Below are 27,126 nucleotides of genomic sequence, written 5' to 3' on the forward strand. Positions count from 1 at the left end.
CAGTGGTGTGTTTTATTTTCGAGTACAGCTGTGTCGAGAGTAAATTGGGGCGTCAAGGAGCCAGTGTCAACATCAGTATACTTTGGGGTGGCTGTGGATTTGTAATTATCACGTAAGCTTATTTTTTGTTCGTATTCTGCTGACGACTGTTTCGAAACTCGATCCTATCATAACATCATGTTGTAAATCTACTCCGTTTCGCGAGATTTCTTTCTACTCTTGACTTCTCTTGGCCTGGCTGGGACTGGGGCGGGCAAAGGCTCCGTTCAGAGCCTTCTAAAATTCGCCTACTCACTACTCAGTCAGTCAACGTCGTCGTAGATCTAGATTAACATTCTACGCAGCTCGTTCTCGTGCTTGTTTTGGTAGAACTAGATTCTAGATCTATTGTCTAGATATAGATTAAATTTAGATTTAGTGTTGGCTTCATGATCGAATTCTGAACCCAGTTTAAGTTTTCAGATGGCCACCTCTATTCTCACCCGGGATGAGAATAGATTCAATAGTGCAGGCGAGTCTTTTGGCTATTCTCACCCGGTGCGCGTTCACCGTTATAGCCTAGATCTAGGCCAACAAATTTTGCGTTCACCCTAAACCACAGAATTCTACACTGTGATAACAGAAAAATTGTAGAATTCTGTGCCGTGAACAAACGTTCCATTACAACTGTAGCCTACTAAAAGTAAAAGCGTACAATTTTGTCTGTGGGCAGTGGAGAGAGAGAGAAAGAGAGAGAAGAGTAGCGCGAGAAAAAAATGGCGACCCATGTAGTTCGGCTCGATTCGAAAAGTTAAATAGCCGTAGCATCTTTGTAGACAACCAAATTAATTTACTTTTGTGTTTTAAAATTAACATCATTTTTTAACTTTGTTTTGGTCAATTTGATCGTCCACACCGAAGACAGTATTCAGAAAGAGACAGAGAGAGAGAGAAGAGGGGAGGAGTAGATCTTGCGAGAACTTCCGGGCGGGTGAGAATAGCCACTTTCTTTTCAGATGGGATGATGTGTGACAATGTGTCTAAAAGTAAAACACATCATTGACATCATGCGATTTTATTTAAACGTAGAAAGAGGCAAACTATTTTTAGGTACGGCGCCCATCTTGTTTGACGTCAGACCAGGATACCCCTCCGATCACGTGACTTCATCTAAGTATAGCCAACCACATGGCCATGGCACCAAAGATGGAAGTGTCCGTTACTGTTATAAAAGGGGAAGTGGCTATTCTCATCCGGGGTGAGAATAGAAATACGATCGACCTCTCACCCCGGGTGAGACTTCGACTGTAGGCTATTCTCACCCGGTTTGAAACAAGACCTGTTTTTCCTAATTTCGGAATACTTTCTATCGATGTGGACGATCAAATTGATAAAAGCCAAGAAAAAATTACGTTTTATAGCACAAAAGTTTATATTTATAGTAAGCTAATTTGATCGTCTTCAAAGATGCTATGGCTATTTCACTGTTCGAATCGAGCCGAACTACGCGGGTCGCCATTTTGTTTTGCCCGGAAGTTCTCGCAAGATCTACTCCTCCCCTCTCTCTCTCTCTCTCTCTGTCTCTTTCTCTGAATACTGTCTATCGGTATGGACGATCAAATTGACCAAAACAAAGTTAAAAAATGATGTTAAAACACAAAAAAGTAAATTAATTTGGTTGTCTACAAAGATGCTACAGCTATTTAACTTTTCGAATCGAGCCGAACTACGCGGGTCGCCATTTTGTTTTGACCGGAAGTTCTCGCGCTACTCCTCTCTCTCTCTCTTTCTCTCTCTCTCTCTCCACTGCCCACAGACAAAATTGTACGCTTTTAAACTTTTAGTAGGTTACAGTTGTAATGGAACGTTTGTTCACTGCACAGAATTCTACAATTTTTCTGTTATCACAGTGTAGAATTCTGTGGGTGAACGCAAAATTTGTGGGCCTAGATCTAGGCTATAACAGTGAACGCGCACCGGGTGAGAATAGCCAAAAGACTCGCCTGCACTATTCTCACCATCAGCACTTCCGACAGCAAGTGGTAGATTAAGCTTGTTATACACCTAGACACTTCCATCTTTGGTGCCATGTGGTTGGCTATACCTAGATGTAGTCGTGTGATCGGAGGGATATCCTGGTCCGACGTCAAACAAGATGGGCGCCTTACACCTAAAAATAGTTTGCGTCCTACGTTTAATCGCATGTTAAAAATTGTCCTTAAGACAGCTTTTTCTTCATCAACTGAGCAAAAAACAGCATGAAGCTCTTCCCCCGGAACATTGGTTGTGGATTTTGGTAAACTCTGAAAGCTGGATAGTTATTTAAATATGAGGCCCTATCAAGGATGAAAGAGACTTTGCAGTTCAGTCTCGCCGTTTTTGCCCAAAGGGGGGTGCCCGGATTGTAACATAAAATCTGTAGTTTTTCATCCTTCGGGCTTATAGACAATATAATGCCAATGGTAAAGAATCCAGAATTTGTGAATAATTTAAATAATAGGAGTCAGATACAGCACATTAGCTCAGTCAGATACCAGTGTAGTAGAGTCAGATACCAGTGTGTAATACAGTCAGATACCAGTGTAGCAGAGTCAGCAGTGTAGTTGAGTGAGCCAGATACCAGTGTAGTAGAGTGGGTCAGATACATTCTCATAAGATAGCTATAAATGGTGAAAACCACTTTAGACAAACTATGATCATTGTGTCCAAGTGTTGATAACGAGCATGTTATTTTTAAGCTTGCAAAGAAACAAGTGATAACAATTGAAAATGACCGAATGTCAAAATACTGCCCGAATCCATATATGAGAAGAAAAAAAAATGTGACTGAACATGTAAATAAATCTGGCGTCACTTTCGCACCCAGTAAGGTCCTCAAATATGCGAACTAGCTGAAACAGTACATTCCTGGGGTCATCCAATCATAGGGCTTCCTGTAGCAAGTTTCAGTTTATAACTAAGGCAAGGCAGATAGGAGATATATATCAAGCTTTAAAGTCGACGTACCTATTTTTGTCCTAATTTTGACAGAACCGGTAATTTTACTCTAGGGTGACTGTGCCCTGAGCACGACCAGTTTCCCATTTTTCCTTTTTGTGCAGCTCGTGTACAATCTGTTTTATATTTGTGTTACGTGCCTTGTCTAGTTCCACTTTTGGTCAATCCTTTTCCGAGAACATCAGTCGTCTACTAATGCAGCAGTCGAGTTCAAAGTGAAAGGCTTTCAGAGACATTCTTCGAGAACTTTTCTTCAGATACTAAACTTTACTGAAACTAGAGTATCTGGGCCAACCCGCAACCACTTCTCTCTATACCCTCTGTTTTTTATAAGATAATTGTCTTCGTCATAATTTGCTTTTATTATTAAGTAATGATTACAGTGGAGTCCACTTATAACGAGTCCTGAAAGAACGAGAAGTCTACCTGTTATAAAGACACTGTTCTAAAACCCCGTTTTTTTTCTTTCTTTATCTTTGTAAATAAAATACTGCTATTGTGCAATCAGACCGTCACGCGAGTCGTTTATAACGGAATATTGCTGCTGCTGTGCACAGCGCACAGACCAATTAAACATTATTATAAAACTTTGCCAGTTGAGAAAGTTGTCGTGGATCCTGCGAAACAAGGAATGGGAGAGCCCCAGCGAACCAACAATGAAGGCCGGAGCGAATGGGTGGGGAGGGTGTGGCATGCGCAGACACAAGCAGAGAACGCATTGCGTTATAGGCCAGCCCAGTCTAGATTATCTAGGCATACCGTGCCTCTCACTTCTCTGGTGCGGGATGGAGAGGTCACAAAGCTGTGATAGATGGATGGAGTGAATGTATGACATGCGCGAGCAGACGCAACGCGCCACAGGCTGTGGTGGAGTGGGGTACAACACTGCGGGCGAGTTAGCCTAGAGCCAGAGCCCCTTCTTTCTGATCGTCAAGGCCGATTTGTCAACATTGCTAGTGCTAGAGAAAGAAACCTGATTCGATTTTTGATCAAGTAAGACCTTGAGATCATGTTGAACAAATCATCATCAGGGGAAATACAAAAAGGAATAAACAGATCGCCAAATCATAGAGTAGGCCTACTTTACTATTTCCCTTGAATTTATTACTGGATCCTTTGTAACGGGAATCCTGCTATAACGGACATTTCGCACCGGTCCCCTCCCTCTCGTTATAACAGGATTCCACTGTATTACTAACCTTTAAAAGAACATCAACTTTCTTGCACCTCTGTTAAATGTCTGTGCGCGCATGGTCGCGCCAAGGGCAGAACACTAAGATGTTGAAATGTGAAATCTGCGAATGGTGTTTTGGAATTGAATGACGATATCACAGTATAAACCGGAAGTTGACACACTGAAGCGGCTCTGAACATGGATTGCCTGACCTATTTTGCCGACAGAGACCACTGAGAAGCAAAATACACTTGTACAAGTGGTCGTAGGTTGGGCCAGGTACTCTAGATCTAAAATCTATATTGAACGACTCCCGGTCCTGGAAGGTTTGGTTTGTTGTTTTTTTTGGGGGGGTTCTTCTCCTGTTCCCAACTGACCAACAATTTTTTCGCATAGAGATTCTAATTTTATAACTTCTTGTTGCTTTGTAGTTTTTATGTAGTGATGAAGCATGCTCATTCTGGTTTTGTTCCCAAGAGGAGCTTTTAGTACCTAAGTAGGCCTATACTTTTTCTGTTACCAATTTAGGCCTGGTTAAAGTTCAATATAGTGGCTTTCCTTGGTCTGTGAGTCTAATTTTTTATATTTTTTAAAATTTAGGCTGTTGTTGTTGTTAGCGATCCAGTATCATCTGAGCATTAACTCTCAGTTCTGCCTGATGCCATTCGGTAATCTAAGCTGCATGTCTGTTCTAATTGTTATCTTGAGGAGTAGAGGCAATTAGATAGATATGTGGGGTAGCTTGGGAAGAAAACATCCCCTAAAATCAGTTAGTTTTCTACAGAAGAACAGATGATGTTCCACTGTCTTTGAGGGGTAGTCACATAGTGGGCAGGCAGCAGACTGCTTCACTCCAATTCAGTTGAGATGTTGGTTGAGGGGTACATGTTGTGTTCTAAGTTGGAAGATTATGGATTGATCTCCCCTCTTCAACTCATTGATTTTGATTGGATCTTTGACCAGTGGTTTATTCATTTAGCCATACATCATCCTTCCTTTCGTACCTGTGGCCCAAGGCACATGGAGTTAATGTTGTTATTATTATCCCAAAGCTTGTTTACTTGTCTTGCTTTTGGTGGAAAAAAGTGCCCATCAATCCTCAAAAGAAGTCGAGATACTTGCAATTGAAGGAGGTGAGGGTCGCCATGTTTCAGAGGCAAAATTAGTGAGAAAATGGCAGCCAAAGTTTGTGACTTCAAAAGCCTTAGAGTCCTTGGAAACTGTAAATTTACATTTTCTGTGCTTTTAATTGTTTTTCAGTAAAATCCAAACAGTAATGTATTTTTAATGGACATAAAAGATGTTGAGCCAAAAAATAAAAATTCGTCAAAAATTGCATGAAGAAAAATGCTGCTTTCTTCGATTTCAAATTTTGACGAGCACCTGATTTCACCACGATGCCTCACATACGATCATTTTAACTAGATCTTTGCTAAATTAAAGCTTTAATGAACAACAAAGAATAATAATTTAATGTAAAAACATTTTTCGCCTCTCCAGTAAAAAATAATTATGTCTCACTCCTTACATTTGATATATATATACACCTAAAACACCGAGCAACTAGTAAAAATATAGATTCTATACAGATTGATCATTCGGTTTTATCTTTCCAGTGTGAGTAGTATCCTTTTTTTTTTTAAATACACTGCAGCTGTATCAATTTGAGCATAAACTTGTTAATAGGTGGGGGTTCTCGTCGCCTAGAGGTTAAGGTGTTGGCCTCTCATTCAAAGGTCCCGGGTTCAAATTCGGGTAGCGACCGAAAAATTTTCTTCTCTAAAATAAATAAATTGTCTCCTTTCACCTCCTTTCCTGCTCTAGCAATGTTCTGTTGAGTTGTATCTGCTTTCGTTTCCACTTTTCTCCTTGACAATGGGTGGCCGTCTTACACAGGTTTGACTGTACTTGTGTATATAATAGGAAAAATTTATATTGCTCTACACAAGTAATTTCTAAACCAGATAGATTTATAATAATCACTGTGGCCAGTTCTACAAATAAACTGTTTTAGAAAAAAAAAATTATTTCCTTGTCATTTCATATTTCCTTGTCCTTTCAATCTTCAGGCATGGTGCGGAGGAAGGCAAGAGTCAAATTAGGTCATTGTTTGAGATCCATTTGTGATTTGGCAATTCATTTATTATAATATAAACGGGTTTGAGTGTTTTAAAATGTCAACTTTCACAAACTGTTAGCTGTGTTCCCATTCCATTTTATTAAACAATAAAAAACATGCTCCAAAACACTCTTAGATTCAAATATTGGAGATTGGACACCCCCCCCCCCCCCCCTTTCCTGTATCTGTAAGTAAAAGTAAAATACTTTTTGCTGTGAAATGTCCTTTTTGTGATATCTCTATCACATCAAGCTGTGCACACATGCTCAGAACCAGTCCATGAACTGTCAGTGGTATATATATATGTATATTTGAAAATGTGTGTGTGTGTGTGGGGGGGGGGGGGGTGTAAGTCATTTTCATTCTCAAGCATAAATCCATATCAAGATGTAATTACAAATTAAAGGAATGTGCATCAAGACGTTATATCAGGTAGTTCCCTTCATTTTCATGAATTTCATGGCAGAATCCATTTTAGCAGCTGACGTCCGCATTGTGTTTGAGTGCCACTAGCCACCATCAAGATCAATTATTTATTATGGGGCTGGGGGCTACATCTGTTGCCCTGGTAGTGGTAGCTAAGATTCAATTAGAATCATTGTTGTATGAAATGAAGTGGTGTTGTAAGCTATTGAAAGGTCTGTTGTGTGCTGATTTTAAATAGAGAAATACACATTGTCGCGTTCATTTTATCTTCAATATTATTTTCAGACATTTTCATTTGATGACTTTTTACTTTAATAATATTGTTGACTCTCTAATAGTAACATGCAGTTTTTTTTGGTGTCTGTTTCTTCTGTCTGCAGTCGTTGTTTGGGTTCTTTTGATTTCTTATATATATATGTGTATACTGTATACAGTGCAGGTGTTACACTCTAAAATAACTAGTTAAACCTGCTCAAACGGACACCTGTCATTGACAGTCATCTGTACAAATGACCACTTTCCACTTCCCAACATGTGATTTTTTGGCTTTTTTTACATAATAAGGACATCGTTCAAGGTATCCACCAATCTATGACAACCTTTTTTCTCCTCAACAAAACAATGGGTGGGGGTTGTTTTTGTGTTGTTGTTGTTTTGTTTTTTTGGGGGGGGAGTTGTTGTAAGTGTTTTAATGGTGCTTGCAACTGCATAAAGGTCATATATGAGGATATACGGGACTCAACAAACTTTTTCAGTTGACAGGAAATTCTGTCTAAAATGGCTTCCTAAGACAGACTCCCGTACAAACGACCCACTCCTCCCTTGGGTTATTTTTTATAATAATAATTATTATTATTATATATTGCATTTATATAGCGTTCAATCCCCTATGAGTATAATAAGCACTGAGCTTATCTAACAGTGACACTGAGTAAAACAAACAATTCTCTCTTTAACCATGGGTGGCCGGATTGGAAAATTCAGCTCTAATTGTACGATATATTGGCACTGTCTGAGCTGTTGGGTTTCGTTGTGGAATGTGGATCAAGAGGTCGTTCAGATATCTGAAAAGTTTCTGAGTGTTGGTCTGCTGTCGTGGGGAAGTAGAATACAAGATGCAAAAAATGGGATGCAAATGGGTCCTGATAATGATAAGATATGTGCTTGAATGTTAGAGAAGAGACAATGTGACAGGTGGTGTGTCTGGCCATGTGAAGCTTAGGAGACAAAAATAGCCCCTCATCAGAGGGGACCCTTCTGTACCGTAATGATGGGTCTTTATGCATACATACTTTCATCGCATTGTTATTTTTGTCGGTCCTCTTGCTTTTTTATGACACTGAGTAAATCGTTGTTGTGCGGATTTGTTTTGTGTGTTAGGAAGACTGTAGTTAAGGGTGGTTGGCGAGTGCTCTGGTATGGTTTGCTCCTTCTTTCATATCAGACATCTATCATCCGTCCATTCTTCTCCTCCTTGTCTGTTTTGCTCTCTAGGAATACCATTATTCTTCTGAACTTGTGATCTATTTGTTATGCAAGTGCTGTAAAACTCTTACCAAAACTAAACTAGACTAAAAGTTACAAGTGACTATGGATCTCTGGGTATGGTATAAGTTCTGTTGTAAACACATGACTTGCATTCTTTCAAAATGGTACTACGGCCATTATGTGGGCTTGTGAAAAGTGATACTCTGCTAAGGGAAAATGATACGTGGGGTTGATATCTTACCCCCCATTTTGAATTCTCTGTTCTTCAAGCGTGTCCTTGGTAAAGATGGGAGGGAAATTTTTACAACAGGTATAGGGTTTCGCAGAGTATTATCAACCAAAATATCAGAGTCATTGCCCTTTTTGAAAGTCATTCACAGTTAGACACGCATTCTGAAAGACTCACACATTATGCTCGCCAACAGACTAGTTTTATTTCACCACTGACATAATATATGAAAAATTTGGTCTACTTTTAATATTTTTCACCCTGTCCAGAATCAAAAGAGATGAGATTGTTTTTCTGGTGACAGTGACAATGTATTTAATGCTATCCTTGTGCTTGAACTTACACATCATACATTCTCAAACAAGGGTGTTTATTTGTTGTAGAACTGAGACTTTCAGCCAACAAAATGCAAGTATAATTATTATTTTACTTCGTTTTCATACTTATCGTCACATTCTTGAACTACTTGTAGTTTGTAGTAGGTCAAGAGTATAAACTCAGGACAGTAAAGTCAGTCATTGGAATTTTTTTATGAATCAAAGTTCATATTTATGTCAAGAAGGCAATGATGACGTGTCAGTTTTCAATGTATAACTTAATTTGTTTAAAAATGAAATAATACTCAGGATTAGGCTCTCGCTATCAAGCTTATCTAATAACCTTGGAATTACAACCACCTGAAGCCGGTTTCGATTTTTTTTTGTTTAAAAGTTTGCAATGATGAAAGTTGTTCAAGACAAGTTTGTAGTAAACTTCTTGGAAGCTGGATAAATTTAGTGATGAGTTGTCATCAATTAAGGACAAAGTCCTTATTCAACATCGTACAGCCAAGCATTAGATAACACGTCAGTGAAGTATGAATGAATATGACGTGCGATTTGATCTCGTTGAAGACCTTCACCTATCAATCACTGGTAATCTCTCAACATTTGGACCTCTGCCCTCTGTACATGATCGTTCCTCATGAGTCTGATACAACGCAGTACAACTGAAACTATTTCTGTTGATTTGCTTTCTATATATATATATATATATATATATATATATATATATATATATATATATATATATATATATATATATATCATGCTTCAGATATGACATGATGTTATTCATACTTCATCTACAAAAACAAATGTGGAAACTGATTTTGATTTGTTGAGCAGCAAATTTCATAGTAATTGCTGTAGTTTGTTCTTGCATACTTGGAAGGATAGTTTGTTGTTGAAAAATCAGTTCTGTCTTATTGGAAAGAAAGATCTCTGTGTGCTCCGACATTGTACAAACCTATCACCCTTTGAGTAAGGTGTTCTGAATCTGATGGAAGAGGATTGACTTAAAGCATAGAAAACATCTGCTATATATATATATAGTAGTAACAGATGCTGCCATTCTGATTGTTTGTCAAGTGTGTGTCAGTGTTTTTTCATCTAGTTAATTTTTAAAAGTCAGTCAATAATGGAATACTGAATGATATGAACAAGTAGAGCTATTTATAACTATAACCGGATGTCCAAGACAGTCAGAAGTGTTGCATTACAGTGCTCCTGGTACCGAGTGCTAAGATTTGTACTGTTTAAAAACTCTTTTTTTGTTGTTTTCTTAAATGTATATATTGAAAAGTGAAAGTATTTTGTTAAATTTTTTGTTTTTTTAATTTTGTGTATACCTCTGTTCTTAGCTATGAAAAGTAGGTGGTTGGCGGGTGCTCTGGTGTGGTTTGTTCCTTCTTTCCTATCAAAGATCTATCGTCATTATCTCTCCTTTTTTGTTTTACTCTCTTGTTTGGTTTTAGTAGAGGTTTTGCGGCGCTCGCATCTGCTTAAGGTCATATGAGCGCCAAATTACTCTCTTGTAACACCTCTATTCTTCGGCACTTATATATAATATGACCTTATTGTGTTGCAAGTGCCGTAAAACTCTTACTATAACTAAACTAAAGTAAAGCTATGAAAAGCTCGGAAATATGTGGTACATTGTTACAATGATGCTACTTTATGTGATATTGTAAAATAATAGTGATGAATAGTCAGCATTTTGATTCATTTTCTAAGTTAGCGTAGTTTTTTTTTAAATTCTTGTTCATGATGAATACCGTCTTGGTGGGTGGTTAGAGGAGACCTCCTGGAAGGTCCTGTGTTAAACAAGCAAAAACAGTAGATAAACAGTTAAAAAGTGGAACAGTTGTCAACCATACTCTTTCCAAGTCCCATACCAAGTGGCTGTTATTCCGTAGACCTACTTCTCTTTGTTGTTCAAACTAAACTAATTGAGTGGTTGGTGGGTACTCTGGTGTGGTTTGCTCCTTCATTCCTATCAAACATCTGTTGTCCTCATCTCTTTTCCTCCTTTTTTGTGGTTTTTATTCTCTTGTAACCCCTCCAATCTTCGGCACCTAAATGACCTAATTATGTTGCAAGTGCAGTAAAACACTTACTAAAACAACAATAAAAACTAAACTACTTCCACGTTGGTGTATCTAGCAACACTTTTTGGAAGTGTGCTACCAGTAGACACCAAATTGGCAGGTGATTTATAAGTCTCCTGACTTAAATCGAATCCTGGTTGTTACTTGTAGAAAAAAGAAAGTGACGTAAAAGTCTGATAGTTTAGTTTTTTTCTTGGCATCGGTAGTCGAGTTATTAGACCATTGAGCTTACAACTGAAAGACCATGGGTTTTCAAATCTTTAAAGTTGTGTCCTCAGGAAAGTCACTTTACACAAATTGCCCTCACTTCACTCAGGTGGGAATAGGCACACAGCTATAGAGAGCAAAAGATCTTGTCAGTTTGTTACTGTTTGAGCACCTAATCAGCTGCTTGCACTGTATGCTTCCCAGGAAGCCAAGAATGTTTTTGAGTGTTTTAGGGTCTGCTGGGGTTATATAGATTGTAAAGTGCATAGAGGTTGCTGTTGAGTGGGAATGTGCACTATACGAATTATATTATATTCGTTTAACAAATGATTTGTTTTGATTAAACTGATCTGCACACATTAGGTGAAGTAGTAACACATTTTATAAACATGAAAATATTTTTTTCTTTCTCAGATATCACAATTCTCTTTGAAGTGGGCTAGGTATATTTTATGATATAATCCAGAGAAACTGCAGTCCATTATTTCTTCACTCCTACAAAAAATCTGGAAGAAAAAACATCAAATATACAATTAAATTCACATCAAGGAAACACAAAGGATACGGCTCCAATAAAACACGGACTGATTCGTATATCTTGAAGATATCACATTATAACAGCTGTACGTGACGCGTCACCTATTCATATATCGAGGACCCGGTGTTCAGCACTTTAAGAAAATCACAAAGCTGCAGAGAGGGCGTAACCGGAGCAGCACGCCCTCCAACGAAATGTCAACAGGAAATGGGGGAGCTACGGGTGACAGCAGACCATCTCAGTTCACTCGGGATGCTGTTGGTACAGGGGACTCTGGGAGTGGCTTGAGCCCGGAGACCTCGAGCTTAGCTGTCAACTATGAGACGGATTGTGGAGGAGAGAGCATCAGTTCCTTCCCGATGTCAGACGACCTTGAGGAGCCTGTTGCATGCCGGCGGAAGGTCAGCTTCCCACTTCATACCCCAGGGGAGCTGGGGCCTTTACTCAGATCTGATATTGATGTAAGTGCAAACGATGGGCATCCCTCTATGAAATGTTATTAAATAAGGCTTTTTTTTTTTCAAACATAGAAATGCTTTCCTCCAATTATCTGGTACTCTTTAATCTTTACTCTGGGTTTTTTTGTTTGTTTTTTTATACTGTGTTCTCCTTAATTAGTAGGTGATGAGTGCCACAGCAGGGCCTGGCTTATGTGCTGTCCCTTGGTTGTTTCTGTCTGATTTGCTTTTTTCCATCCTAAATGACCATTATTATGTTGATGTGCTTATTTCGAATGCTGACAACTAATACTCTTTGACTCTCTGACAGCTGTTCCTTGGATGGTAGGTGCTCGTGTGGTTTACTTCTTCTTTCCTATCAAACATCTTCTATCCTTATCTCTCCTCCTTCTTTCCATATTTGTATGTTACTATTAATCTTTGGTACATATATATAATATGACTTGTTTGTTTTGAAAGTGCTGTAAAACTGTTTCTAAAACTAAACAACTGTCCCCCTTTCAACGTCTCAAGTCTCAGCTGCATTTTGTGCCGTTGTTGTCCTCAGGGCAGCAAACTTCCTGAGTTGGAGGATGATCTTCCCGGTGTGGAGACATCGCTGCTCCATGTGCCCAGCAAATGTGCCGAGCAAGCGGAGGAATTCGTCAAGAAAGTGAGTAGAGTAGAATGATATTATCTTGGTTTGAGTTTGAAACGCAAACATGCGCGTGCGCGCACACACACGCACACACACACACACAAACCCCACCCCCATACATCCCCTGCCAGTTGGTGGGTTCTCTTGTACTATGTTCCAGCGACCTGTTGCCCAAGTAAGTTTTCTGTTAAATATGCTTGCATGTTGCAGTTCAACAACAATTTAAAGACTGCTTCCTTCAATCTACTGTAATTTGTTATCTGTTTAAAGATGCCAACTTGTGTCATTTAATCAAATATGCTCTGGATGCAAAAAATATATTTTATTCTATAATATTTTGCATCCCTTATTCTTTGGAGAGACGTTTTCCTTTTTCATGTTGCTTACTGTCTCATTTTTGTTTTGAATTTTAAGATCCTTGAAACAGGAAAGAGGTAACTGGTATGTTACTTGATTCTTGCACAGGGCTCTACTGAAATTACATTTTCCTGTAAAAATAAGGCAAAATTTAGACCTCCACAGTATCATGTCTCCCAAGATAAATTGAGCTTCCGGAGGTTTACTAGGTCTGAATGACACCCTCTAACTGTCATGATTTGTCATTTTCTCCCAACCTCACAGGTGTGGGCAGCGGGCTGGAATGTGGCCCACCACCATACCCTTCCAGACTGGCTGAAGGATAATGACTTCTTGCTGAGAGGCCATCGTGTCCCAACAAACTCCTTCCTCGCCTGCTTCAAGTCTATATTTCGTATCCACACTGAGACAGGCAACATATGGACTCATTTGCTAGGTATGTTCACGGAGCATATCACTGTCTGAAAACGTCATTAGAACTGATTTTTTTTCTTTTTAAAGTTTCAAAATCTTGGGAAAACTTCTTTGAACTTTAGTAAGAGGCACTTTTATTGAATGTCTATGTAGTAAATGGCATGGAGATTTGGATTGCATAGATGAAATTTGAAATGCCTTTTTTTGTTTCACATACCTTTATCTCCAAATCACTTTGCAAAAAATACCGAATTCATATGATTTTTAAAAACCTGAACATAATATTTATTGTATTTGGCTGATCTCAACTGTCTACAACAGAAATGACATTACCCTTCACCACAGATTATAACCAAGTAAATTGTTAGGAGTCTTTAAATGTAGTCTGTCGCAAAAATCTCAAGCACAAAATGTATTTGTTTATTTTTTTCCACTGCGGTAACAAATTTGCATGTGAGGTTAACCATACATATCTGAAAAGTCAACCCCTTGCAGTGGATACTGCATTTGATCCTGGAACTTTTGTTTTTAACTCCTGTCATAGGTAGACAGTAAATTGGATCTGGGATTTAGATGATATGGTTGCTAATAAAAAATCTCTTTTGATTTCCGTCTCCACCAGGCATGATAGCTTTCCTTGGCATAGCTGCCTACTTCCTCACCCGTCCTTCCATCGAGATCCAGTGGCAAGAGAAGGCTGTGTTTTCTGCCTTCTTCATTGGGGCCATCCTGTGTCTGGGGTTCTCCTGGGTGTTCCACACGGTCTACTGCCACAGCGAGAAAGTGGGACGCTTCTTTAACAAGTAAGGAGCTTATCTTTCTATTGATATTTCCTTTGCTTGTAATTTTTAAACTGCAAAAGCTACCAAACTGCACCTGCTCCAGGGTTCATGATCAGCAGAAAGGAAATATCTGTTCAGAAATGATGAAGAAACCCTGGATTCTTGTCTGACGTGCATGTATATTGTGTTTATTTTAACAGATTAAAAGATTTTTTCATTTAATTTTGTGTCTCTACCACCTTTCAAATCTTCCATTTCATTTTGTTTAAACTATCATTCTGAAAAGTGGTGAAAGGGAATACAACCAAAAGTGTTTCTTTTCCACAATTGTACTGTATGAGTGAGAGGAAGCAGCAGACCCAGCTAGTGTTTTTTACTGCTTGATATGAGAATTTCCCATTCATAAGAATTTCAGTTTGTCCATTGTCATGTTGTCAAGATGTGATTCTTTAAAAGAAGTGTTTAAGAATACTCAATTTAACAATTTTATTAACTGTCTGTTCAAAGCATGCTTTGTGTCCCTTTTCCTACTTAACATCTAATACTGTATGGTGTGTCAATTTGTGGAGAGTGTGTTATGTGCACATCTCAATCCAGTTTCTCTTCCCACCCCATAGCTTGTGTTGACACAGCCTCATGGTAAGTTTTAAAAAACTATTTGTATTTCTCAGACTGGACTACTGTGGTATAGCCCTATTGACCATCGGCTCGTTCGTGCCATGGCTCTACTACAGCTTCTACTGCAGGCTGGAGCCAAAAGTCACCTATCTGGCACTCATTTTCTTCCTAGGGACCATTTGCATTGTCGTTTCCATGTGGGATAAATTTGCTCAGCCGCAGTACAGACCACTCCGAGCAGGTGAGAAATGCCTTTGTTACCCTTTCTTTTTCTTGATTGGGTGTTGCTTTATTGAACATTTCAAGGATATCCAAGAGCTTTTCTGATATTCAGACATTTTTAGCGTGCTCATATGACTGAATGCAGTTGTGAGCGCCATACAAATTTTACCATACTGAAGACTTTCTTCTTTACATTGAAAACACAGTGTAGAACATTTTCTTTAGACAAAACCGTGATTTGTTTTCAGTATCTTTAGCTGGTCGTGGTGTCCGTTCCAGTAAATGTCAGAAAATGTTTTTCCTTTTTGTGAACGCAAAATGGTCCGAAATATTGTTTCCATTCAGCAGACTTTCCCTCCCTTTACTGAGTTTTCTGAAAAACTACTAATCTTTTGTCTTTACATATCAGTCTCAGCATGAATATCTTAATTTACTGATAATGCTTCTTTTTCATCATCAATCGTTTAGGGTTCTATATGCTGCATTTCAAGTCTCCAACTAATAATGATGCTCTTTTTCCAGCACTTGTTGCCACAGGCTGTTGAAATGTTAGTTACCTGCATGTTGTTGGTTAAAAGTCTTTCTAAATGAAGGACAGAGGACTGTGTAATCTGCCTTTTAAAAAAAAGAGGTTTTTGTCCGTAAGTTTGGAAACAAAGACAAAAACGCTACATAGTTTTTCTGCCCTTGCCATTGCCTTCTTACTTTCCTTCTCTCTGCCATCCAGGGCAATATCCATCTTTATTTTAGTTTAGTTGGGGGGGGGGTCACTCTAATTTCTCTGAGGAGCTGTCAACGGGGGGGTTGGTCCATTTCAACACAAGACCTGATCCCTTATTAATTAATTATCATGCTGTCCAGTGGTGTGTAGGACAAGGTGCTGCATAGTGGCGACTAACAATGGCATGTTTCTAAACTTGTTCTGTATTGGTGTAATATTGTGTAATTATGTGTGTATGTGTTTCTAATTGTGTGTTTTATGTATGTATGTTTGCCAATACAACCCAAATTCCCACACAGGGATCAATAGAATATAATTTACATTTATTTTTATTTAACTACTTATTTCACTTTCCTGCTCACAGGTGTGTTTGTGGCGCTTGGCCTTAGTGGAGTGGTGCCGGCCATGCACTATGTGATCACTGACGGCTTCTGGCATGCCATCAACTACGCGGCCCTGGGCTGGCTGGTGCTCATGGCTGTCTTGTACATCGTTGGGGCTGTCATCTATGCTGTGCGCATTCCAGAGAGGATCTTTCCCGGCAAGTTTGACATCTGGGTATGTAAATTTATACTTTTTTTTTTGTCGAGTTGGTTGATAGGTTGATAATTCAGCAAATGCACTTACTTACACGGGGTATCCAAAATCTATGAGAGTAGGCTTCAGCCGCCCCCAGGGCAAAATTCAAAATTTCCAACCAACTGAAAATGTTTTATATGTCCCGCGCATTCATATGACCATATTCAGTTGCGAGAGGCGTAAAACACCAGCCAAAAAAAAAAAGAGTGGTTCTACTGTACTTTACTCAGGAGGCTTTGGGGCCTTGGTATATGTACTTCTAGGTGTTCACTTGGTGGTGTGGTTGTTTCTGGCATCTGATTGTTTTGTCAGTGATAGGTTCAAGGTTGCCAGTAGAAACGAGAAAAATTAAGTCAGTGTCTCATATTACCAGCCTGGGAGGGGTGTTTTTCAAGAGCTTATGTCTTTACTTCTTGTTTTTCCAAGCAAAGCACGTAATTTAATTACTACCAGTTGTTGTTTGTTTGTTGTTGTTGTTTTTTTCTTACATGCATGGTTTGTTGATAACATTGGTTTGCTTTGTTTGGTGTTTTTTTTTCTCTTTCCAAACTTTTGGTGTTGTTAGATAAGAATTTACTTTATTTTTTCTGTGGTATTTCCTTCCTTTACCAAAGGGTTGGTGGATTGAAGATTTTGTTTTGTCAGATAAGAACATGCGAGGAGTCCCATGTGCATGAGGGTTGAGTTCAAGATATTCTAGCAGTTGAAAATTGAAGAACTTGGGCATGCTGGGGCAAAATTTGAAACATAGGCCTCCTTGTCTGAAGAAACTTTGAACTGAAGAACTTTCGCAAAAGTATATATGGCCATAGTCGTTTTGGCCTACTTTCTCTGAGGTGATGGCAGTTTGGCACAACATAATTTGATTGCCCCCAGCAGTTTGAATTTTCCTCGACGTAGCCAAATAGCCTATGACTCTGGGTGAAACAACTCTGAAAATATCAATATTTTATTTTGTTTTGAAAAAAGGGTCGACGTTTACTCTTGATGGTCATTATAATATTTAGAAGACTCTTGTAGGACTTAAATATTTTTCATTTGGCCAAAAGATTATCTGCACGCACTTCACGTTAGCAAGAGGCTTTGTTCGTTTTGGACTGGTATTGCTCTTATCTTACGGAGGTCAAAGTCCTGTCAAGCCTATTGGGGTTTTATGTGTACCCTGACAAGGCTCTGTCCTTCCAACCTGCCTGGCTGGGTTAATGCAGATCCCATTTAAAGAAAAGCTTTCCTTCTTTACAATGCAGTATGGTTAACTATTACCCAATGTATCCTATTTTCCTCTCATGTGTCCCAATTTCTGACACTTTAAAAAAATGTCACATGAAGTTTGCAAGGTTATTAATGCTGAGTCACCAGTTTTTCTGATTTCATCTAATCTGTGACAGAAAAGATAAGCTATGGTTATTTGTGTTACTAAAAGGTCATTATCTTGTATGTCTTCTGTTTAAGTTTGAGATTATCTCAGTTATTTGTGTTCAGCATGCAGAGACACTTAAATGGACTATTTATGGTGAACCCTTATTTCTCATTTCTCCCCCCCCCCCCCCTTCCTTACACATTCTTTAAAGTGGGTGGTTGGGGAGTGCTCTGATGTGGTTTGCGCCTTCTTTTCTATCCAACATCTATTGTCCTTAGCTCTCCTCCATTTTTACTCTCTTGCAAGACCTCTCTTCTCCAACACTTTTGGACCTTATTGTGTTGCAAGTGCCATAAAATTCTTATGAAAGAAAAAAAAGTTCCATAAAGTGGCCTCATGCGAAAAGGCAAAGGCTCAGTGGCTGCAGTTACAATGAATTCAGTGTTGGAAACTATTTAGTGTAATGGTATTACTTATTAATTGTTATTTTTTTAATGTAAATTGTAATTTTTAAAACTAAAATGGAATTTTTAACTAATCATATAATAAAACCAAGCCTTGCTGTGAACTGTCATGAATACAACTAACTTGTGTTTCGCTCACTCTTGTGACCTTTTGCAGTTGCGAGCGCCATGAAACTCTTACTAAACTAATATCATGTTGACTTAGTTTAGGTTTAGTAAGGTTTTTACGGCTCTCATATTTGCATAAAGTCATATGAACGCCATGGGGTGGATGTCAACAGGAAAGTCCAAATGGGGAATCGCGCTTACTCTGCTCACCTCTCTAGCCTCTACAGCACAAAAGTCTGCTACTACTATCAAGGCACCCCGGAAATACCAGTTCACAAGAGAGTGACAAACTTACAAAAGAAGTGAGGAAAAATGACAATAGTAAGTAAGGATGAGGAAAAAAAAAAGCAGCAGTTCCTCCTGTGTTGTTCCAGCACAGTATGAGCATGACATTGATAAATCAGCCCATTTACAATTTTACTGTACATAAGAACACAATATCCCCCCTTTGGGAATGGCCTAAAGACAACTTCAGTCAGTAGGACTACCCTGGTGGGGAGGGTTATGTTGACTTAGATAATGTGTTGTTCATTTTCTATATAAGAAAATGCCTAAAGTCTCCTGCTTTGTATTCCAGTTTCAGAGCCACCAGATATTCCATGTGTTTGTGCTGGCTGCAGCGTTTGTGCATTACCACGGGATCTCTGAGATTGCCAACTATCGTCTCACCCTGGGAGACTGCATTGCAAGAGAAATACAGTAATTTAGGTGCACCCAAGACTCCTCAGATGTCAGGGGCGCTGAGAGACTGTTGATACCTGAGGACTGGATGTTATACCTGGGCAGACCCCAACATGGCCGATAATTTTTTTTTTTTTTAAACATTAATACCAGATCAAACATTTTTAGCAGGTTTCTTAAGATAGGGGCGCCTTTTTTGTCCTCTGCATGTCTGAGAGGTCTTTAACTTTATGTATGAAACAAAGAGATCAACCTAGTCCTCGAGGGACCTGCAAAAAAATAAAATCTGCTTTTTTTCCACAAATAGATGTCCAGAAGTCTTTCTAGGTATTAAGTATGTCTCTTCAGTAGACGTCAGCTGTGATCTCTCTTTACCCCTGTTTTATGAACTCTTGTTACCTCACCTGACTCCCATCTCACTTGCCATAAAGGGAAAGTAAAACAAAAGAGATTAAGTCTCCCTGCTGGTCACTTTTTCCTGTTTGTTTGCCAAACTGTTTTGCGGACAGACTAAGTGTAAGTCTTTCGTGTTTGACGTGTGTGTACCACACTGGGGTGCTGTGATGTGGGGTTTTGCACAAAACATGCGAGTGCTGTTTCAGTCGGTGATTTTAAAAAGTTCTAATGGGTTCAATGTCATCCATCTCAGGGCAGGCCATTCATTAGGAATCATCCGAAATGTTCAGTTCTTTGTTCATTTAAATCTTATAAATATAAGCTTTGTCCTTTGCGATGCAAGGAACCATTGTTTTTCCTTTTGAGTGTTCAGCTCAATTCAGGCGAAATGTGAAAGAAATGAACAACATAATGGCTACTGGTCTTGAATTCACTCTTGTTACCAAAGATCTGGGTTATGTTGGTTTTGTTGTTGTTTGTTTGTTTTTTTTCTCCTCTTAGTCTCACTATTTTCATGGTACTCTTCTCCTGTTGGTTGGGATGTCCCATGCTACTTTTTTCTCCCCTCATTGAGGTGGTACAGCCATTGTTGCTTTCTATTTATTACCAAATGCTTCACGGATCAATGATGGTGTTTGAGAAATACAAATGGGGATTAAATTTTTTTTTCTTAATTTATTGGGGGTGGGTGTTTACTGGAGTGAAAAACATGACTGTATGCAGGGTCTTTTGTTCATAAAAGATAATCTTACTCTTTTTTTTTGTGCCTTTTGTCTTGGCGTTACTGAAAAAATGTCTAATCTCTTCTTGGAATTGCTTCTTGTATTGTTATCAAGACTTTGTCATTTGTGTCGAGAGCAAAGTGGCCACGTCAGAGCTAGCTGCTCGGCACAAGTCAGAAACATACTTCAGTGACAATATTTGAGAGTATGTTTGTAGCATTATTTTGCTTCTGAGATAGATGCAGGTCTACACAATATTGTTGATCAGGTTGTAGTTCAAGGACTTGGAATGAATATATTTTTTTAATAATTTCAGACCTGGCCACTTTGTGCCAGGTACCGTCGTTATGTTGTTATGCACACTGGTTGTCACGATATTTTCCATTTGATTAACTCAGGTCTTTTTCTTAACACAATGAACAGTCATGAGCCTTGACTTCTCAAGAATCTATACAATACTCACATTTCACATCCACGAGTTTTGGTTTGCGTAGCTGCACCTTCTGCTCAAAGTTCAATCTGGAAATTAGAGGTTAGTCTGTTGTGGATTTTGTGGAGTGGTGGGTAGACTAGCTGTTGAAATATTCATACCAGAGACATTTAAAGCTTTACTGGGAATTTTAATGCTAGAATAAACATTAATCAAAACCCAGTGTAAGGGACATGATGTTTTGGCTTCCCCTTCAGCGTGTAAAAAAGAAAGGATTACAGTTGACATTAGTGCAGCTTCCCCCCTCCCATAGAGACAACCATTTCCCTTCTTCTCTGTCACTTGTTGTTCTGTTCCCTGGTTCCATTTTTTCACTTTCCCAGAGGGAATACGAACCCTTTCATTTTCACAGCGGTAGTTTGAGGTTGCCGCTGGTAGGTCATACCTCTATTCCGTTTCTGTTGTGATGTATTTATCCTGTATCTGTACGACAGTGTTCTTCCCCCCGTCCTTCTCCCAGTGATAAACTCTGCAACTGAAATATATGTCACTATCTACAGAGCAGCAGGAGTTGTCAATGTATTGGTGTGTCATGGGTCTTGTCATTGTGAAGCTTATGTCACTGAGTAAAAGGCAATAGATTATCATATATAATATATAACTAAATATGAGCTGAATTCAGTAAATGGCAAATTGATACATTTTGTGGTAATAGAAAGTAACAGCGATTTATTTAAGAACTGAAAGGGGAAGGGGGTGGTTTTATCACATTAATTTGATGATTTTACTTTAGTTTTGGGGAAATTGAATCGGGAGGCGAAAAATTTATATATGCCTTTTTAAAAAGTGCTGCTGTTCTGAATTAACATTTAATAACTGGGTCTGTGACATGAGTCTTTTCTTGTTTCAGACTACATGTTATATGCCTTTTAAATCAAAATCTGTGCTGAAAACTTATATTTTGTCTTTCTGCCATGGTCTTGTAGCAGGTGCATAAATCCTGGAATCGAAAGATCATATATATATATATTTGGTTGAACATTTTGCACTTTGCATTAGACATTGACAAATGGAGATCAAGAGCTGGCCCCAATGGATGTAAATTGTTTTGTTGTTCATGCAATTAGTAATGTGATCCTCATGATTATTTTGTATATGTTGCTGAAATGATCAAATTATATATGAATGATTTGTCTCATTGTTGCATCTTTCTTTTACATTATGTGGTGTAGCTGTGCTTTGATTTCTCATGAAGAGCATTTGTAAATCTTTACATTCATCGACAGGACAACAGAAATTTTTATTACTAATGGAAGAAAATTAACATTCATTTCTCTTTTTATGTATGCTGTCATTTTCTTTTTCTTGTGTATTGCAGTGTTTTAAAAATTATGTCTCCTATTGGCACAAGACAACGGTGTACAAGTTGATTGGAGTAATTATGCCAGTTTGGTAATGCTTGGGGAGGGTTGCTTCCAAAGTATTTAATTATTCCTTTTAATTTTGTTAATGAAGTTTGTAAACTTCTATGATGATTCATGTCATTGGGCTTACAGTGTGTTATAGTTTTGTCTAAAGATGTCTGCAAATGGTTGGAATGTGAACCCATGAGTCATCTGTAATTGGTTCATCATCTTTAACAAAGATGTTCAGTGTTCAGATGTCTCTACTTCATTACAATGCAGCAAAACTGAATCCTCCATATTGGACTCTTGTCAGCAACAGATGAGTTTGTAATCAGGATTCCTTGTCTCGCAGTACATCAGACTGAGTCACTTGTCAAATTGTAGGCAGATACTGATATTTTATGTCGATAATGCCTTTTGAGTATTGTGCATTATAATGATTATGGTAATCAGGAACGCTCACACTTTAATCTTTCATGCGGATGGTAGAAGGGTCCAAATGGGTGGTCTTACATCTTTTTAATTTCTTTGCTCTTTCTGTTTGTCTGTCTTACTTTTTCTGAGTGCTAATGTGGCATTATTGTGTCAGTGTGCTTTCCTTCAAATCAATTGAAATATGATTCATTTTACCACTTTCTGTTTGTAATTTAAAATGCAGTACACGATCTGTTAAAAGAAAATAAATTTTTATTTTTTCCCTTTTCATTCGTTTGAAGTATGCATTATTGGCCTTCCACTGAGATGTTGTAATAAAGTGCACAAATAATCTGACCTTGTCTAGATCAAAAGATTTGCACTTCATACGATAACATCATTTGTCAATTAAAAATGCCTCTGAGAACTAATAGATCTGAGATGATTTCTATGTAGAATTACATCATGGCATGACTGTTGACTACAGTGGGTAACATTATGTGCATACTAGATAAAGAGAAAATATCTTTTACTGATATTGTCCTGGTACAAAACAGATATGTCCAATCTGCACTCAACAACGCGTAATGACAATCCGACTCCTTCTGTATAGAAAGAGATTGAGCTTGTTGTGGGATTGCCACTTTTCCCTAATATTTCTTCCTCTCTGGAGGACATTTTATTTCTATTTAAACAGACGAGAGGGTGTCCTTCCAGGGTGTCATCATGTACAGTGAGTTTTGGAACTAGTTGACTTTGAACCAGATGACCACCCCTCTTTCTCCCTCCCCTTTTAATGTTAATTACATTTGCTCATGACACTCACTAGTGATGATAACAAGAATGTGCCTTTATATTGTGTTGTAATGAAAAATACACAGCTCCCTGTTGCATGCCCAACACTTGTTATGAAGTATGGAGCTGTTTGAGTAGCTCACTAACAGACGTTCAGATGTTTTGCCTGATACCAGTTTATTTCTTTCTGGCCATTAGAAGCAGATCCGAATACAGAAATCTGTAAGAGTGTTTAGATCTGTTTGTGGTTTCGGTTATATTTAAGTACATATCTATATAACTGGTCTTTGGGTCCCATGTTGATGATCTAAGATACTTTATGCTATGATGAGAAGGTTTATTACCATAAGAAGTAAACTGATTACCTTTATAAAGAGTTTTATAGGTTGCAGTTGTATTTGAGTGCATATTTGTATCTCCCGGTTTTGGGCCATCTGATGAAGGTCCAGGATACTGTGGGGTTTTTTTGTTTTGGAATGTCATAAGCAGATCCTGTTGCTGTGATGTGTGGATTAGAACATGCTGCTTATGTTTGGCTGACTTGTATTTATCAATGGCATGCCTGCATTATCGGGGTTGGAACCTGGTAAAAATCCAGTATTGAAATTTGTATTCCTTTTTTTTTAAGGAATAGAAGAAAAGGTTCTGCCTGCCTTTCGGTTCCCAGTACTTGAAAGTTGTTCTGGGTTAGTTTTTTTAAGGTAAAGTGTAAGGGTGGTATTTCTGCAAATTTGCTGTTCATATTAAGTAGCTGTCAGACCTGACGTCTAAATCAGTCATACCCAGTGTAGTAATGACTTTGGTTAAAGTGGAGCATGATTTTGAACTATTTATTGATATGGAGTACGTTTTCTTGGTTGATGTATAGATTGAGTTTGAAAGTCCACAAGTTGTAGTAGTAACTTGATGTTGTGTGATATGAGGTCTATGTATCTGATGTGATGTTGAACTGATGTTGTGTTCTAGAGAGTCTGAGAATTCCAAACTAAACTTACACACTGCTATTGTTCTTTGAATGTAATATCCTTTATTGAATGACAAGTTTTCCATGTTCACACTGTGCAGTCTGCCCCTTGTCTCATCACACATGGAGTTTGCTGATAAGAGTAAATTTTATAGCTTTATATATATCTGCATTTATGTTAAAGGGATAGTAGTGTGTATTACTGTTTTTGAGTAGGTAAAAGCGGTGTTTTCTTTGTCTTAACCAGAGTATCAGGGCTAAAGTTTCCAGGTTTTTCCAATACTTGCGTGTATGCTCTAAGCTTTTCCGAAATTTTGTAAGTGATTTGAGCCTTGGAACCTATCAGGTTGGTAGTTCGAGCCATAAAAAAAGAGCTTTTACTTTTATTTTACTAGTACCACAATTTAATCTACTAGAAAATTTTCTCAACTGTTAAAAATGAAGTTTGGTAGCTCATTGTAGTACATGTAGTCGTGAGAATTATATATATTTTTTAAACCTTTCTTTGGGCAAGGTAACCCGACAGCAAGGGGTTGCCAAGTGCTTTAGCATCAAATAGACCCTTCCTTTGTCTAGCTGAGCGTCAGAAGACTGATAATGAAGTGGTAATTCTGAGCTGTGTGAGATGAGGCAAGAGTGCGGCAGCAGCACTATCCTGAGTAGCGTCCCCTGCATTCCTCGACAAAAGGAAAGAGTAGCCCACCCCCCAGTCCAAACCCCCTTGTGCTTTCAAATACACATACATATCACTCACACTACGCTGGTGTCTTCAATGACAGTAGCGTCGCCGGCGCTGGGACGTTGGTTTGGTGTGGGTGGGTTACTGTCTCCCTTTGCCTATTCCTGTACCCCCTCCACCAGATAGATGGCGGCGGTCAAGATTACTACTGCTACTTATCATACTTAGCCTCTGTTCTCCCCTCTAGATGTGTCTACTGCTCAGTGTGGTCCGAATCACTCACGTGTGCACAGACACCAGCCCCTGTTCGTTATTTCCACCACTCTCCGACTCACTGTCGAGCTCCTCCGACTTGGCCCTCTTCTTTTCTGTATATTTTTTTCTCGTTCAAGAACATCAAATAAAAAAAAATAAAAGAATATATAATTCATTTCTCATTGTCAGTGTTTTCTTATATTACCTGTGTTTCAGTTTACTGTGTTTATTAAGTGTGCATGTATACGTGATATCTAATTATCAGTACGGTTTGTGAACAATAGAAAAATTGTTGAGATTTATCTGATCTGGTGTGGTTTGCCACTTTTTTTCTCTCGATTATCGTCCTTATCTCCTTCCTCTTTTTTGTGTTTGTTATGCTCTTGTAACATATTTAATCTTCAGCCGTTAAATGGCCCTATTGTGTTGCAAGTACCATAAGTGGGTGGTTGGCGGGTGCTCTAGTGTGGTTTGCTTCTTCTTTCCTATCAAACATCTATCGTCCTTATCTCCCCTTCTTTTTTATGTTTGTTACTCTCTTGTAACACCTCTAATCTTCTAGCGCTCATATGACTGTATGCAGTTGCGAGCGCCGTAAAACCTCTACTATCAAAACTAAACTAAATGAACATCCCAATCTCAAGTGTGAATGCTGCTGTTCGCCACTGGTCCTCCAGGTCTCGATAGTTTTGGGTCTCTGCCTAAGGTTGGCCAATATTTTTTTCTTAGCGCCTCGAGCATTGGCAGGCTATATGAGTAATGAAAAGCAACATTTCAGGAGTGTAGAGGACTATGTATGTACAAGATGTATATAGTATTCCCTCACCATATAAAAGTTCAAATTCAAGGGAGGATAGAAGTGTACTAAAAATATATTATGTTCATGATATTTAATTGGGTGAGTGTAAAAGAATATTATTAGTTCGGTTTTCGTTAGCTCTGGTTTCTTATACCGCCTGTGTCAGAGGGAGAGAGAGAGTGGCCTATTAATGGCTTGTCCTCAGCTTGTCAAATAAGAGTGTTGACATTACTAAGGGATATTGATTTTAGGTGAATGTGTTTGTGTGTGTGTGATTGATGTGAGCTTTGGTAAGTCATATCCTTTATTTACCTTTTCAGTGTTTTGTTTCCCCTTTCTATTCCTGAGGAAAGATAACCACTTTAGTCTTGATCGCTCTTAAATGCAACTCGGAGACACATCGTGGTTAGTTACAAAACCCCAAGTCAATGGTCAGTTTAATCGTATTTATAAAAACTTCAGGGAATGACATCGAAAAAAGGTTCAAAAGCACAGCACTTGCAAGAATGAAACGACATTATTCTCCTGTGTTATGGCAAGCAAATCAGCCGATTGGATTAGTGTCACAGAGCCCGTAGTGATGCCGCTCAAAGATGACGTTTATTTGCCCCGCTTTGTCGCCCAAGACGGACAGGTCGATCTTCACACAGGTCATGCCTGGTGAATAAGGATAATGGTAGATGTAGACCGCATTATAGATATTACATAGCCAAGTACCATACATTTACATTATATAGGCCTATATATATTATGCACTGTATTTTTATATATAAAAGACAAAATATACACACATACAGAAGTTCAAAAACATCTTATACATAATTTATAACACAATATCCAGGAGTCTAGTAATACACAGTACGAACTGGTTTCAAAAATAATCACCATCAGCATAAACAAGAACATCTCTATCTTAATCTATCATTGACTCCTTCTCTCTCTTTCACATGTACATGACATATTTCTGCGGTTTATAAATTCTCATTTATAACACCACGTCAAGTATTCAGGCTATAATGATGGAAGATGACTGTAGGCTACGCAAAAGATGGATTGTAGGAGTCAAGGGAACCCTTAGAAACTATGACATCCCATTTAAATTTAAAAGTAGAAGAGCTGCAGAGTTAGCCTACTATTTTAAAAAAATGCATCATCACGCAACGCTTAGATATCTAACGGCAACAAAGGATGAAAGCATAAATTCTCACCGGACGCTACCTTATTTATGTAATTACAGAATCCACGGTTAAGGAGATGCATGTACCCAAAAAGAGGGGGGG

At 38.5% G+C, this 27,126-nt stretch overlaps 2 protein-coding genes across 2 annotated transcripts in view; one reads left to right on the forward strand and one right to left on the reverse strand.

Annotated features, from left to right (window-relative positions):
- On the forward strand, positions 1–25,222 carry LOC101858777 (adiponectin receptor protein). The gene is made up of 8 exons (XM_005097149.3): positions 1–112; positions 11,462–12,046; positions 12,591–12,695; positions 13,302–13,473; positions 14,074–14,254; positions 14,905–15,092; positions 16,159–16,352; positions 18,883–25,222. Exons 2-8 carry the CDS (start codon positions 11,780–11,782, stop codon positions 19,006–19,008), a joined length of 1,233 nt encoding a protein of 410 aa, XP_005097206.1. The 5' UTR covers positions 1–112; positions 11,462–11,779; the 3' UTR covers positions 19,009–25,222.
- Positions 25,223–26,249: 1,027 nt separating this feature from the next.
- LOC118477592 overlaps positions 26,250–27,126 on the reverse strand; it is a 13,446-nt gene continuing 12,569 nt past the window's right edge. The window contains exon 3 of the mRNA XM_035969466.1: positions 26,250–26,503. Coding sequence (XP_035825359.1) covers positions 26,391–26,503 — 113 coding nt within the window. The 3' untranslated portion in view covers positions 26,250–26,390. The remainder of the gene's footprint in view (positions 26,504–27,126) is intronic.

This window comes from Aplysia californica, unplaced genomic scaffold, assembly GCF_000002075.1.
Source record: "Aplysia californica isolate F4 #8 unplaced genomic scaffold, AplCal3.0 scaffold00147, whole genome shotgun sequence".
Lineage (NCBI taxonomy): Eukaryota > Metazoa > Mollusca > Gastropoda > Aplysiida > Aplysiidae > Aplysia > Aplysia californica.

Coding starts and splice junctions, on each gene's coding strand:
- LOC101858777 (XM_005097149.3), top strand. CDS start 11,780: ATGTCAACAGGAAATGGGGGAGCTACGGGTGACAGCAGACCATCTCAG. Junction 13,474..14,073: donor CATATGGACTCATTTGCTAG/GTATGTTCACGG, acceptor CGTCTCCACCAG/GCATGATAGCTTTCCTTGGC. Junction 16,353..18,882: donor CCGGCAAGTTTGACATCTGG/GTATGTAAATTT, acceptor TTTGTATTCCAG/TTTCAGAGCCACCAGATATT.